The following is a 15,634-nucleotide window of genomic DNA, read 5'->3' as shown; positions in this document are numbered from 1 at the left end:
CAGGGGTCCCTTTACCTTTACTTTATTCTGTTGTGTTTTAAGTGCCACCATTTAGAACTTTCTTTACTCTGGAATGTACAGATCTAATCAATTTTATTATTGTCGCATGCCATCTAGAGAACCACTGTTATGAGATTACGAAGAAACAGAATGAATACCTAAAACAGAATATATCAAATACACAAAGCCCAGAGTTTGGGAAATGGTTTGGCAGGAACCTTTTCACACAGGGTATATAACAGTCCTGACACTTTCCTATCTAGGCTTAAGAAAAAAAATGAATGTGAACTTGTGTTTCCAGGATGCGTTGGCCCAAATAACCTGGCTTCTATTGGCTGTTGATCACCCCTCCCTTTGCAGTAGCTCACATAAAGAAATGGATCAATATTACCCTTGCTGCAATCTGCGCTTCATCGTTGACATGAGAGGTGTCAGTTTAAATTCTCTTTCTTGGTTAATTAGAAATCAGGCAGCAGAGCAGGACTGGAACAGGGTCTTGCATCTCTAAGTTTTCAACAGAAGGGATCAGCTTGGATTCTGTAGGAGAGGGGAAACAAGACATAAGGAAGGGAACGCCAACTGTTACTGCTATTGGGAATCTGATCTTTGCCGAGACATGAATGAAGATACTTCTAATTCAAAAGCAGTTCTAATGCCCTTAAGATGGAACCCAAATTTGGCAATAAAGCTGTTTACCTCCAATAAATTATTAGCACAGTTGCACAGCAAAGCCATTTTAAGTCCATGACTTCTGACCAAATGGCTGTCTGTGTTTGTTTGTTTTTAACAGGGGCACTTGAACCTTCTCCAATAACTCCTCCAGACATGGCTTGGTGTTGTTTAGTTGTTTAGTCGTGTCCGACTCTTCGTTACCCCATGGACCAGAGCACGCCAGGCACTCCTGTCTTCCACTGCCTCCCACAGTTTGGTCAAACTCATGTTAGTAGCTTCGAGAACACCGTCCAACCATCTCGTCCTCTCTCGTCCCCTTCTCCTTGTGCCCTCCATCTCTCCCAACATCAGAGTCTTTTCCAGGGAGTCTTCTCTTCTCATGAGATGGCCAAAGTATTGGAGCCTCAGCTTCACAAGCTGCCCTTCCAGTGAACACTCAGGGCTGATTTCCTTAAGAATGAATAGGTTTGATCTTCTTGCAGTCCATGGGACTCTCAAGTCTCCTCCAGCACCATAATTCAAAAGCATCAATTCTTTGGTGATCAGCCTTCTTTATGGTCCAGCTCTCACTTCCATACATCACTACTGGAAAAACCATAGCTTTAACTATACGGACCTTTGTTGGCAAGGTGATGTCTCTGCTTGTCTGCAGCCAAATACACCTCACTATGTCATGCAAGGTAATCTGCGTACTTTTCTTACTTCAATCTTAAGGACTGCCTTCTTCTGCTCTCTGGCCTTTGTGATAAGCTCTGCTGAAGCTAGGATGGTTGCTGCAAGGAGTAGGCAGACCCTCCATGTGTCCATTTTTTCCAGGGACAGTCCCGGATTTACAGAAGCTTTCCCAGTTTCTGATTTTATCCCAGAAGGTCCCGCTTTTCGTTAGGACGTCCCTTTCTCATTGGAGAAATGTTGGAGGGTATGGAGTTATGTGACCCCCCCAAGCCAAGGAGATAAGTAACTATACAACCTTTAGAAGACATCTGAAGACAACCCTGTATAGGAAAGTTTTTTTCCATGTTTAATTTTTTAAATGTTTTTACATATGTTGGAAGCTGCTCAGAGTGGCTGGGGCAACCCAGTCAGATGGACAGGGTATAACAACAACAACAACAACAACAACTTCCCGCCACAGAAGTACCTATTTATCTACTTGCACTGGTGTGCTTTCGAACTGCTAGGTTGGCAGGATCTGGGACAAAGCAATGGGAGCTCACCCCGTCACACATATTCGAACCGCCGACCTTCCGATCAGTAAGTCCAAGAGGCTCAGTGGTTTAGACCACAGCGCCACCCGCGTCCATATTTCCCTATCCAGGGCTGCCTTCAAATGTCTTCTAAAGGTTGTCTAGTGACATATCTCCTTGGCTTGGGGGTGACATAACTCCCTTCAGATCAGCAAGCCCAAGAGGCTCAGTGGTTTAGACCACAGCACCACCTGCTCTCTTTATTGCATCTGAATTATGTTGTGGCCAACATTGGTTTGTGAGACCTCCAGGTATAGGGCGATATATAAATTTAAACAACCAACCAATCAACCAATAATAAGGCTATCAGTGACTGCTGTGCTACTTACAGGAACAGAGGCAGTATTTTGTGGGAGAACAGCAAGAGAAGGCTGTGCTTTTGGCTTCTCAAAAGCGTTTGGATCTCTACTGTGAAAGACAGGATGTGGAACTGCAAAAGGCCTTTGGTCGGATCCAGCAGGGCTCCTTCTATTGTTTCATGATAATAGCTTGGTCTTAGCATGCTCTGTTGAGTTGCTTTGAGGGTGCCATTGGAGACATGCCAGGGTTCAAATTTAAACAGCGAGGAAACTGCCTGGAACCAATTAAATGTCAATATAGGGGTGGGAAACATGTGGCCCTCAGACGTGGCTGGACTACAACTCCCATCATCCCTGGCCACTGGTCATGCTTGCTGGGGCTGATGGGAGTTGTAGTTCAACAGCATCCGGCTGTCCATCACCATTTGGAGGGTCACAGGACCCCCACCCATTTTAATACTAACCCTGACAGATACGCCAAGAGAATGACTGCTTACGAGTAGCATTTAAATAGCGTTCGGTCTTATTAAGTGGCATACAATTAATTCCCAGACAGGAAGGAAGCTCTGTCAAAAACTCTGGGACAAGATAATGGAGAAATGACAGCGTCTTCTTTACCTCAAAGCTTTGTTTTAATAAGAGGGCAACATTGCATCCCTTCCTTTCAGCTCTTTCGAGAGCTGAGAAATTTCAACAGCAGCAATTCAAAGGAAGAGACAAATGTGTTTGGAATGCTTACACTGAGATAGATTTAAAAATATGTGTCTTCAAGCAACTATTGCCATGGTAACACTTATCTTTTATCCCTTTCCCACACCCTGCTCCGTATGAGTAAGAAGTGTTTTGTCTTTCTCTTTGTGGTGGTTCCTAATCCAGCCTTTCTCCCATCTGACGCCTTGTGGTTTTAATCTAAAAATTGAATTTTGGAGCTGCCACACAGTCAGCTGGCGATTCTTCTTGTCTCCTTTATGTCAGGGTCAGGGGCGATTTAAAGCTAAGTTATCATATCTGCTGTCCTCGCTGCGTCTTATTTCTTCAGCACTTTCCAGTGGGCAAAGTCTTGTTCTGCAACTATTTTTAAAACTGCCACTTTGAGATCAGAGTGGGATATACTGCATGCAGGCTCAAGCTCTACAAACTCAGGAAACTGGAAGTGAACGCTGGTGATCAGCAATGAGGTTGGGCAACGCTGCAAATTGTGTTTGCATACTGTAAGAAGTGGGTCCTTAAAATACAATCTGAACAAAGCAGCAAAGAGTATATTGAGTACAAAGTATCCTCCCTTGATTCCCCATTGGCTGCGTACTACAAGGTTTACAGCCTATCACGACTGCCTAATTTGTCCCTCCTCTGTTTACATCTCCCACTACCCTTATTTCAGCACCCCTTACCCTTATTTATTAGGGACGCAGTTCGAATCTCTGCGACGGGGTGAGTTCCCGTTGTTCAGTCCCAGCTCCTGCCAACCTAGCAGTTCGAAAGCACGTCAAAGTGAAAGTAGAAGGTACCTTCCGGCGGGAAGGTAAACGGCATTTCCGTGCGCTGCTCTGGTTCGCCAGAAGCGGCTTCGTCATACTGGCCACATGACCCGGAAGCTGTCCGCCGGCTCCCTCGGCCAATAAAGCGAGATGAGCACCGCAACCCCAGAGTCGGTCACGACTGGACCTAATGGTCAGGGGTCCCTTTACCTTTACCTTTATTTATTATTTCCCTTATTTGATCCATGTTCCTATGCAGTTACTTACTGAGCCAAGCCAAACACCACATCCCAACCCACAAGCTCTAAACACCTCTAGTTTTCAGGTGCAAATCGATCTGAACTGCTGACATTTATCTAACTTGTTCCATTTGTGGTCTATGTGAAAAAACAACATCCTCATTTCTCACACATACTAAACACCAATGCTTTCCCTTGGTCTTCTAGGCCCAAATCCAGATTGATCTGGTGGAGTAGCTGGCACCAGCAAAGATCCACAATGTTTTCCTGTATTCTGTATTATTATTCTCCTGAGCCTCAGGGCCTGTCCACCCCGCAGCTTAATGTAGATTGTGAAACTCTTGTGCGTCCTTTAATTCCCGCCCCCATCCATTCAGCGTTCTGCTCCAACTACAGTGGTACCTCGGGTTACGTACTTAATTCGTTCCGGAGGTCCGTTCTTAATCTGAAACTGTTCTTAACCTGAAGCACCACTTTAGCTAATGGGGCCTCCTGCTGCTGCCGCGTCACCGGAGCCCGATTTCTGTTCTCACCCTGAAGCAAAGTTCTTAACCTGAAGCACTATTTCTGGGTTAGCGGAGTCTTTAACCTGAAGTGTATGTAACCTGAGGTACCACTGTACTGCCATCCCGCAATTTCTCCATCCTACATACGGAGTTCCCCTATGCCAGGGATGTCCCGCTCCCAAGAGCCTGCAATCTACTCCCAGAAGAAAGAACTAGCGGTGATCTACCCATTTTAGCAGGGGGCAACCCTAAGTTGATGAGCATTTTTTTAGGAGGGGCAAGCCAAAGTTGTCCAGCTTTATTGGGGTGGGGGTGGTTTGACATAGTTCTGCCTCTTTTTGCCAGGGAACACTCCATACAACGCTGCCCAGGTATTAACCCCGCCAGCGATAATGCCGTCTTCCATTTTTGCAGTCGTGCGCAGGGTGATCAATCGCTATCACCCAGGGATCAACCCTGTTGATCGCGGTTGACCAGTTTGACATCCCTGCCCTATGCAATCCATGCAGCTCTCCTATCTGGATTTTCCAAGCATAGGAAACCTCTGGATTTAGGAAGCAGGTGGTGTGGGAAAGCCACCGTAATTCGTGTGGAGCTCTATTTCCTAGCACCATTACAGTCCACGATGGTGCCAGCAATTAAAAATTCCCAAGCGAGTTTTGCAAAGATCCCTCCTGTCTTGCCAATTTAAAAGAAGGCGACAAGAAGATATGGCAGCACGGAGGAGGCGAACGTACAGATTTTGAGTAGGAACGGATTGCCTAATTATTTATAGTTCAGTGCACTTGTAGGCCAGTGCCTCTTCCCCTCAAAAAAAGAGAGATTTATCTTTTTTTAAAAGGAATTTACATAGAATAGAACGCTATATAATCAGGCTCATCATCAGTCTTAGCCCACACATTTTTCGTTGTTGCAAACTTCTGTTAGGAGGGTGCGATCTGAAGCAAGCAAGTTGTGTGCTGGAAGTGTCTGCTGTGTAAGAGGAGCTAAATTGCAGCTAGGAAGTCGACATCATGTGCAATGCTGACTCTTTCCTTGATATTGAAGCTAGATGGGCAGGGTATAAATAATAGCATTATTATTATTATTATTATTATTATTATTATTAAAGATAAAGGGACCCCTGACCATTAGGTCCAGTTGTGGCCGACTCTGGGGTTGCAGCGCTCATCTCATTTTATTGGCCGAGGGAGCCGGCGTACAGCTTCCGGGTCATGTCGCCAGCATGACGAAGCCGCTTCTGGCGAACCAGAGCAGCGCACGAAAACACCATTTACCTTCCCGCTGGAGTGGTACCTATTTATCTACTTGCACTTTGATGTGCTTTCCAACTGCTAGATTGGCAGGAGCAGGGACCAAGCAACGGGAGCTCACCCCGTCAGGGGGAATTTGAACCACTGACCTTCTGATCGGCAAGTCCCAAGCTCTGTGGTTTAACCCACAGCACCACCCGCGTCCCATTATTATTATTATTCGTTGTTAAAATATTCAAGAAGCTTTGACTTGCAGAACACATAGCTAAGGAATAATATATGCAAAGTACAGTCGTACCTTGGTTGACAAACGCCTTGCGACTCAAAATGTTTTGGCTCCTGAACCGAAAACCCGGAAGTGCGTGTTCTGGTTTGCAAACATTCTTTGGAACCTGAACATCCGATGCGGCTTCCAATTGACTGCAGGAGCTATGGTTTCTTTGGACAGAAATTCCCAGTGTTATTGACTGTTAGGCTTGCCCATACAGCCAGATCAATTTTTTAAATAATGAGCATGCTGCAATTGTGGTTGGTATTCAGCCGGCGGAGAAAATGGATGCTTATCTTGCTAAGCAAACTATTAGTCATAAATTTTAGAAACACTCCACACGCTGCCATCATAAATTAAATGCTGCAGCTCTGGAGAGACACTTTGGATTTACACCTTCAATTTCTATCAGAAAACCTGGCATATTGCCAGTGGCTTGCAGAGTTGGTTGGTTGTTCTGCAATGGTGTCATAAACACCTGCAAGAATGCTGAACGTGTGTGTTTTACCTGTGCACCTGCAATACTAATTTCCCTTTTAAAGTATGACTAAACTCTAAGTTGCCAGTGTTTTGCAGGTCTCCACTCCTGTGTCTTCCGCTCAGCTAAAGAGACTGGCAGGTGGCAGAATGGCCGTGTGCCCAACATTAGAGAGGGCAGTCCTCTATTTGAAGGCAACATCTCTCTGAAGAGCTGTCTGGTCCACATCTGGTTTAAGGATAAAAGAACCTGTCAACGTTTTAAGCTTAGTGGTAGCGTCAACTTGAGCTCCGCATCAGTTGATGCGGTTTTTATTATTTTTATTAGTCTTTTATTAGCTTTCATCAGCCGCAGTATTTTATCCCTGTCATTTGGCAGCTATTATATTCACAAAGCTTGAGTTAAGGGCTTGAGTTAAAAGTCTTAGAGAACGTCTTGGAAAGTATCGGAGAAAGCCTTAATTAGCTCCAGCTCAACTAAACCTACCAACTACTTATCAGTAGCTAACAGGACCAGTGGTCAGGGATGATGGGAGTTGTAGTCCCAAAACATCTGGAGGGCCGAGTTTGCCTATGCCTGGTCTAGTCCTTCCCCTGCCCAAACCCCTAATGTTCTTAAGAAGGTCTCTTCTCCCGTCTTCAGAGAGTAGCTGGAAGAGGGGAGGCAGAAAATATGGTAGTCCTCCTTTCCTCCCACTCTGCAGTTTAATCCGAAATCTTAGGTGCAGTACTGCGCCCAGAGCTCAGAAACTGCTCACGCTCATGAAATTCCCTGTCGCAAAATGCAACTAGAGCAATGTGAGTTTCGAACCTGATGAAGGAGCGGTTCCAGTTAATCCTGCGATTCTCCACCCTATGCTCAACCTGTAAAGAAAGCCATGTTAAAAACAACCACAGGCTTCCCCAGCAATCAAACTATGTCAAAGCATACTTTATTTAAGGAAAGAATGAAGTCAGAAAGGAAGCTGGAGAACAGAACACCCAAACAAGTCCGGGATCAAGTAATGAGAAAATAAGTTCTTAATTCCTATCTGCGGTGGAAGTCAAAGAATGCACACTCTAGTCTCACCTGATAAACCACGCTCACTGAAATGTTGGGCAAAGCACGACCCTTTCTGCAACTTGCGTGCAAAAAGCGGGAGCCACACAGAGCTCTGCATGCCTAAAACTGAAGACATCTAAACTCTTCCGCATGTGCTCCCTGCATAATCCAATCACGGGTGCAGAGCCTCCATGTCTGCAAGACGTTTTCGCACTTTCTGCCGCATGCATGGGAGACAGCAGGCCATACCCTACTTCAGGTGTTGCAAATGCAGATAAGAAGCTGAGAACATGCTTACTGGTGCTCAAGATTCCGTCATCCTCTTACAAGCCCTGGAAAGTCTTTTGCACCCTTGGCGGCTGTGTTTTGGCCGTTTTGTATAAGTAGGTCGTCTGCTTCCTGCTTTTCGGAGGATAAGCAGACATCTTGTGGCATTCAAAAGGTTTAAAGTACCTGGCCACGAAGTTGCGGCAAGCGGCATTAAGGCATTTCCATCGCCCATCGCTTGGTTCTTCCAAAGTTGCACAGTGTTGATGTCGAGAAACAAGTTTATCGTGCTGGTCAGTGATCAAGTCAAACGCTCACCTCAAAATCTTAGAGATTCCGGCTTCTGGAAAGGGCTTGATTCACCCCAGTACAGATGGCAACAATTTTGCATGGGAGATCCATTCCCAACCCTGTTCCAAGGCCAAAAGGACCCACACTCTGGGAATCGCGCATCAATTGGGGACATGCCTAAAATGGTTGTTGCCTGTAGTTGTCATACAAAAGCATAGGGTACCCCTAGGCGGAGCACAGGGAGGTGGGGAATTCGAATAAGGTGCCTCCTTGCCAGGTAAGTCTAAACAATGGTTTGTAGCACAATTCAGAGGACTCTTTCAAGCATTAAGTAGAAAGCTCGGCAAGGGAAAGAAAGAATAAAAATAAAAATCCAGGGCTGCTAACTGGTCACAAGCCTTTAAACTTAGTGTACTAATTTTGCTGACTATTTTTAGTTGCCTATTTTTCATTGAAGCTAATTGCATGAGTAGAAGAATTGCAGTTTAAAAAGTTAGCAGGAAGAGGAACTCTGATTTTTTTAAAAAAGCACTTGGGCCTGAAAACAATTTGGAACACTAGAACTGGATATGGAACAACTGATTGGTTCAAAATTGGGAAACGAGTACAACAAGGCTGTTTATTGTCTCCCTGCTTATTTAACTTATATGCAGAATTCATCATGCAAAAGGCTGGGCTGGATGAATCCCTAGCCGGAATTAAGATTGCCGGAAGAAATATCAACAACCTCAGATATGCAGATGACACACTGTGATGGCAGAAAGTGAATAGGAATTAAAGAACCTTTTAATGAGGGTGAAAGAGGAGAGCGCAAAATATGGTCTGAAGCTCAACCTCAAAAAAACGAAGATCATGGCCACTGGGCCCATCACCTCCTGGCAAACAGAAGGGGAAGAAATGGAGGCAGTGAGAGATTTTACTTTCTTGGGCTCCATAATCAATGCAGATGGTGACAGCAGCCACGAATTTAAAAAGCGCCTGCTTCTTGGGAGAAAAGCAATGACAAACCTAGAGAGCATCTTAAAAAACAGAGACATCACCTTGCCAACAAAGGTCTGTATAGTAAAAACTATGGTTTTCCCAGTAGTGATGTATGGAAGTGAGAGCTGGACCATAAAGAAGGCTGATTGCCAAAGAATTGATGCTTTTGAATTATGGTGCTGGAGGAGACTCTTGAGAGTCCCATGGACTGCAAGAAGATCAAACCTATCCATTCTTAAGGAAATCAGCGAAGCTGAGGCTCCAATACTTTGGCCACCTCATGAGAAGAGAAGACTCCCTGGAAAAAACCCTGATGTTGGGAAAGATGGGGGGCACAAGGAGAAAGGGACGACAGAGGACGAGATGGTTGGACAGTGTTCTCGAAGCTACCAGCATGAGTTTGACCAAACTGTGGGAGGCAGTGGGAGACAGGAGTGCCTGGCGTGCTCTGGTCCATGGGGTCATGAAGAGTTGGACACGACTAAACGACTAAACAACAACAACAATATAAAATGGTTCTTGGTATGAGCTTTCGTGTGCATGCACACTTCTTCAGATATATAGTGAGAAGGTGGGGAGGGGTATTACTTAGATATATAGTGAGAAGGTGGGGAGGGGTATTACTTAGAAGGGTGGTGGGAATGGGAGATTGGCAGATAGCTGAGATGAGCCTGTTGACGACTCTTAACGACTGCAATAGGTCTTACAGGAAAAGGCAAGGGGTGAGAAGGTGAAAAATGGCTTAGTCATGTATAATGAGATAAGAATCCAATGTCTTTGTTCAGACCGGGTCTCTCCATGGTTTTAAGTTTGGTAATGAGTTGCAATTCAGCAGCTTCTCTTTCCAGTCTATTTCTGAAATTCCTTTGTAGTAAAACAGCTACTGGGAGATTGAAGTGTTCGCTGAGCTCTCTATATTGGACAAACAGGCCAAACCTTACGCCAAAGAATAAACGGACATAAATCTGACATCAAGAATCACAAAACAGAGAAACCAGTAGGAGAACACTTCAATCTCCCAAGACCCATTGCAGTCGTTAAGAGTCGTCAACAGGCTCATCTCAGCTATCTGCCAATCTCCCATTCCCACCAACCTTCTACGTAATACCCCTCCCCACCTTCTCACTATATAGAAGGATCTGGCAACTTCTGTTTCAGTGTATCTGAAGAAGTGTGCATGCACACGAAAGCTCATACCAAGAACTAACTTAGTTGGTCTTTAAGGTGCTACTGGAAGGGATTTTTTTATTTTGACTATGGCAGACCAACACGGCTACCTATCTATAACTGGAAATATAAAATGGATTGATGATAATGCATAACGGAGATTCATTTTGATCGGAGCTCCTTTTGAAAACAAAACACTGCATTGGTAGCGCAGCTGGTTTGGCCCCTCAAACCTGTATGGCAGAAAAGCAGGTCTTCCCAGAGGTTTCCGTTGAAAAAACAAAAATGCAACATCCTTAGGTGTGTTCTTCTGGATTCAGTTCAGAACTACTCCTGAACACAGAGAGAATTCATCAATACAATCGCTGTGCATCACTCCTGAACCTGATCAGTCCCAATCCAGTTTAAGTCAGTTGCGGCCAAGTCCCATTGAACGCAATGGGGTGTCTCCAACTTACAATGAACGTGTTCCATTGCTTTCAGTGGGGATTAGTCGCAACTGACTTAAAACTGGATTGGAGCCTGGACTAGGCATACAAATGAGAAGCTGTAACTAACCTGCTTCTGCATGTCATCTTGAATATTCACCCACGGATTTATTCAATTCTCTTTCGAAACTTGTTTCTCCGATACAGCTCATGGAGAAGTAAGGACAATGGTAGGGCTTTACGATATTATACTTATTGAAAACGGGCTTCTGGCCTCCAAGCTGACCTTTTGTCTTTTGTAGCTAAGTCAAGGCTTAATTTAAGGCTAGAACTCATCAAACGTTACACCAAAAATTGTGTTTTCCCATGCAACGACACAGTCCTGAAAAAGTGATTCCCGCCCGTGTAAGAATAAAAAGTGTTCCTTCGTATATAAAAACAAGTTTGCCAGAACTTAACGGTGCATATACAAAATGCCTTACCTCAACCTACCTATACACACATTGGGTGTATACAGCATAAGAGCATCTAAAACAGAATGTGCGGCTATTTTGCAGCTCTAATTATTTCCAGCTTTCGGTGGTGGGAGCTCAGTCTGCAATACATCTATTCTATAAAATTATCCTCTTCTGTCAATCCTTCAGATTATATTACAGTTTCGTTAGAGGCAACCTGATTATCTTCAGTGTTTCAGTTGCCATGTTTCAAAAAGTGAAAATCCGGACACAAAAGTGGTTGTTGAGCAAAGTCGTTGAGCTGTTTTTTTAGTTTTGCCAAAAGTTGTTGAGCTTTTATTGCAAAATAAAAAGAAGTTTTTGAACTGTTTTTAAGGAAATTTGCCAAAATCTAGACTTCTGACATGGATTGCCATACGCCCGGATTTTCCCGGACATGTCAGCGATTTTCACCCAGATGCTGTTTCTGACTGCCATATTCTGGTTAAGTCTGGACATACAGCAGCCCTAGCTTAGGCCATTTTCATTAAAGAAGAGGGGAAGTATTTAGGCCAAGAATGCCGAAAAATTATTACAGTGAGATAACGGAAGACGGCGGATGGCACTAATAGGACTCTTGAAATAAAACTCCACGGCTCGCCTCAGTTTCTCTTGGATATGGTTATCCAGGCTTCCTCCTTCGGCGAGGTGACCAGCTCATATCTGGTATCCACGACTTGACCTTCTACAGAACGCAAGTGGAGTTTCCTCACAATCACAGTCAGCAGGATTGTAGCTACCGTGTAGGCAAACCTGTGTAACCAGAGGGGAGGAGAAGGCAAATAATAATAATAATAATAATAATAATAATAATAATAATAATAATAATAATAATAATAATAATTTATTATTTATACCCCAGCCACTCTGGGCGGCTTCCAGGAAATATTAAAATACTGTGATACATCAAACATTAAAAGCCTCCCTAAACAGGGCTGCCTTCAGATGTCTTCTAAACGTCTGGTAGTTGTTCTTCTCTTTGACATCTGGTGGGAGGGCGTTCCACAGGGAGGGTGCCACTACTGAGAAGGCCCTCTGCCTGGTTCCCTGTAACTTGGCTTCTCGCAGTGAGGGAACCGCCAGAAGGCCCACGGTGCTGGACCTCAGTGAAGAAAAAGTCAGAGCTTTGGATCCTCCAAAACGCGTCTCTGGAGTGTGGGACCCTAAGGGAGGGCAGGGAATGCCCCCAAATGGATTTGGGGCAATTCCCCTCCTCTCCCTGTGTCCCATCCCGCAATGTTCAGGAGGTACCTGTCAGTTTGCATTTCTTAGAACAGAAAGTATTGATCTGATGTGTAGAGATCTTTCCTATTCTAATTAATTCCAGAGGGTTCTGGAAGCTTCTCTGTGTGAAAGAAGCAAGCAGAAGGTTCCTGATGTTTGGGTTATTCCTTCAGAGAAGCTGAGTACAGTCATACCGCGGGTTGAAGTTGCTTGGGGATAAGTATTTTCGGGTTGTGTGCTGCGGCGACCCAGAAGTAATGGAGCGTGTTACTTCCGGGTTTTACCGCTCGTGCATGTGCAGATGGTCAAAATGACGTCACACGCATGCGCGGAAGCAGCAACACGCACAGACGCGGGTTGCGTTCGCTTCTGGATGCGAACGGGGCTCCGGAACGAATCCCGTTTGCATCCAGAGGCACGACTGTACAGCTGGCTTAAACTGGTTCTGTTATCTCTTCTGTCAAGGTCATGCTGGCGATAAAAATAGGCCAGAAGGAGCCTGGGATTCACTTTCTCTTTCTATTTCGCTTCCTTCTGGTGTGGTGTTCTGTACATAGTATGCTTAGCGTTGAGTTTTAGACTTATTATAAGTTATTGTAAGTTTAAGTTAAATCTGCTGCAACTGGATTTCTTATGGACAGTGCCAATTCTGAATGTATTAGATTTGTGACCATTATGCTCATTTGCCTTCAGTAGAAGTAAAGCTGTGCTGGATGAAATATTAATTGCCTCTTTTTTTTTAGAATCCCGCAATGTGTTTTACGATTTTACTCTGCTATGTATACGTTGGAATCTGCTCTGGATCAATAACGAGTAGGATTTCATGACAGTACCCCACCCCAGACATGGGATGCAGGTGGCGCTGTGGGTTAAACCACAGAGCCTAGGACTTGCTGATCAGAAGGTCAGCGGTTCGAATCCCCACAACGGGGTGAGCTCCCGTTGCTCAGTCCCTGCTCATGCCAGCCTAGCAGTTCGAAAGCACATCAACGTGCAAGTAGATAAATAGGTACCGCTCTGGCAGGAAGGTAAACGGCGTTTCCATGCACTGCTCTGGTTTGCCGGAAGCGGCTTAGTCATGCTGGCCACATGACCCGGAACTGTACGCCGGCTCCCTCGGCTAATAAAGCGAGATGAGCGCCGCAACCCCAGAGTCGGTCACGACTGGACTAATGGCCAGGGGTCCCTTCACCTTTATACCCCACCCCAAACCCTCCGGAGAGAGCCTTTTTTTATAGGGAGGGCCCAGTCACTCGGGAGGCAAGGTGGAGAGTAAGAAAGAGGAGTGGACAGAAAAATTCCCTTCCATCTTATCTCTAGGATCAAAGCAAGAACTGGCAACGGAGGAGATCACACAATCCATTAGGCGGAATGACCTGGAGAAAATGCTACCCAAAAGCCCCCCCCCCCTTGCTGCCTCATTCCTCACAGAAACAGAGATGCTCTGTTCTTGCTCCCCCCCCCCCAAATAAAAAAATATGCTCACCTCAGTTCAGGGCATTCCTGGCTCCCTGAGAAACCCAGAAGGGAGAAGTTTTTCATGGCAGAGTCGTCACTGAATCTATCTGGATCAAATCTACAAAAGAAAGAAGGAACAAAAATAAGGATCGGAAGCCTCCCTGACCCCAAAAACTAGGTCTGCAAGAAAGCCTCTCCTCCTTCCGGAGGGGAGGGATTGTGAGCGGGAGCCGATTCCCGCGTCACGCAGGGGCCGTTCTGCCCCCTGCCCTGACATCACCGCTGGCGCGCCACGACTCCCGGTTGGGCGCCCAATCGGGAGACACTGCGGGGGCGTAGTTTAGCCGCTTAAATGCGGCCACGCCAGCTCTCCCCGCCATTGGTTGCAGCTGTGAGGGTATTGGCGGCGAGCCTTCGGGCTCGAGTGGCAGTTAGGCATTGGAATAGTTGTTGGTGTGTGGAAGGGCAAGGTGTGGCCATCGCCTACCCCTTCAATTAAGGGTATTCCGTTAAAGGAATCCAGCGGTCGTGGATCCTGTCCGATGCCTGTGTGGTGGGGGGCTATGGCATGACCCCCGGTGACATCAGGGGAGAGCTTATAGTTGTACAGTGGTGCCCCGCAAGACGAATGCCTCGCAAGACGGAAAACTCGCTAGACGAAAGAGTTTTCCGTTTTGGAGGTGCTTCGCAAAACAAATTTCCTGTGGGCTTGCTTCGCAAGACGACAATGTCTTGCGAGTTCCTGCTGTTTTTTTCCCCCTCCCCCTTTTTCTAAGCCGCTAATCAGCTGATCTGATCAGCAGATAAGCCGCTAAAAGCAGCTAAAAGCCGCTAATAGCGCTAATCCGTCAATGGGCTTGCTTCGCAAGACGAAAAAAACCGCTAGACGAAGAGAATCACAGAACGGATTCTTTTCGTCTTGCGAGGCACCACTGTATTTGCATCAACAGGCTCCCCATACTGGTGGTTAACCCCTCGTCAGACTCACCCCTCTTCGAGTGGGTGGAGTCATAATGGCAGTTGTCCAATGCCTTCTCACTTGCTGTAATCAGTAAAGTTGTGGCCTTTTCTAGCCCATTAACCTAATATCCGGTGTTCACGTGTCTTTATTATTCCCAAGCAGGGGACGGGTCCTCGAATCACAATGCCATTATAAGGCAGCCAGAAATTACATCAGTACAAAATACACAGGGCCCCAGTATCTGTGTGCCTGAACCCTTTTCTCCCTCGATTTCTGTACCGCTTGCTCAAATCCCTGCAATCTAATTTCCCTGCTCTCCTTTCGTCTTTCCTTGCAGCCTGCACCGTGCTTCCTCCCAATTTTTCTCAAGCCAGCCAGGCTGTGAACAAGTACCTGTGCAGAAGCTGATGATTCATTAGAGTGAAAAGCTTGTTTCACCACCAGGTCAGTGGGTTTTAAAAAGCAATTACACAGCCTAGTCTAAATTAACGTTAAGATTGCCATCATCGAGGGACTGACAAGGCGGTAAGATGATGCCAGGCGTTAAATAATTCGGCATTTGAATGACTGGTATTAGTAATTGTATTATAATTTGGTATTGTTATAGTGAGGCTGTTACTGGATGGTAATTGAAAATTAAGATGATGCCAGGCTGTTTATTTCCAAAGCAAAAAGGGGAAAGAGCATTTGCGGCAGAAAATAATATTGAGTAGAGGCTGTGTTGCAGCACATGTGCTATTTTGCATGCATGGTATTTCTCTGGATGTGAAAAGAATTACCGTATTTTTTGCTCTATAAGACTCACTTTTTCCCTCCTAAAAAGTAAGGGGAAATGTGTGTGCGTCTTATGGAGCGAATGCAGGCTGCGCAGCTATCCCAGAA

The 15,634-nt window shown here is 45.5% G+C and overlaps 1 protein-coding gene across 1 annotated transcript in view; it reads right to left on the bottom strand.

The window, feature by feature from the left end:
* CYP20A1 (cytochrome P450 family 20 subfamily A member 1) overlaps positions 1 to 15,634 on the bottom strand; it is a 343,026-nt gene that overhangs the window by 292,588 nt on the left and 34,804 nt on the right. Inside the window, exons 12-13 of the mRNA XM_082199004.1 lie at positions 13,820 to 13,909; positions 10,290 to 11,862 (exon numbers count right to left, since the gene is read on the bottom strand). Coding sequence (XP_082055130.1) covers positions 11,712 to 11,862; positions 13,820 to 13,909 — 241 coding nt within the window. The 3' untranslated portion in view covers positions 10,290 to 11,711. The remainder of the gene's footprint in view (positions 1 to 10,289; positions 11,863 to 13,819; positions 13,910 to 15,634) is intronic.

Source organism: Podarcis vaucheri, assembly GCF_965113315.1.
Source record: "Podarcis vaucheri genome assembly, chromosome: 1".
Classification (NCBI taxonomy): domain Eukaryota; kingdom Metazoa; phylum Chordata; class Lepidosauria; order Squamata; family Lacertidae; genus Podarcis; species Podarcis vaucheri.
The sequence above is the reverse complement of the archived record's forward strand: the minus strand, read 5'-3'. Positions and strand labels throughout refer to the sequence as shown.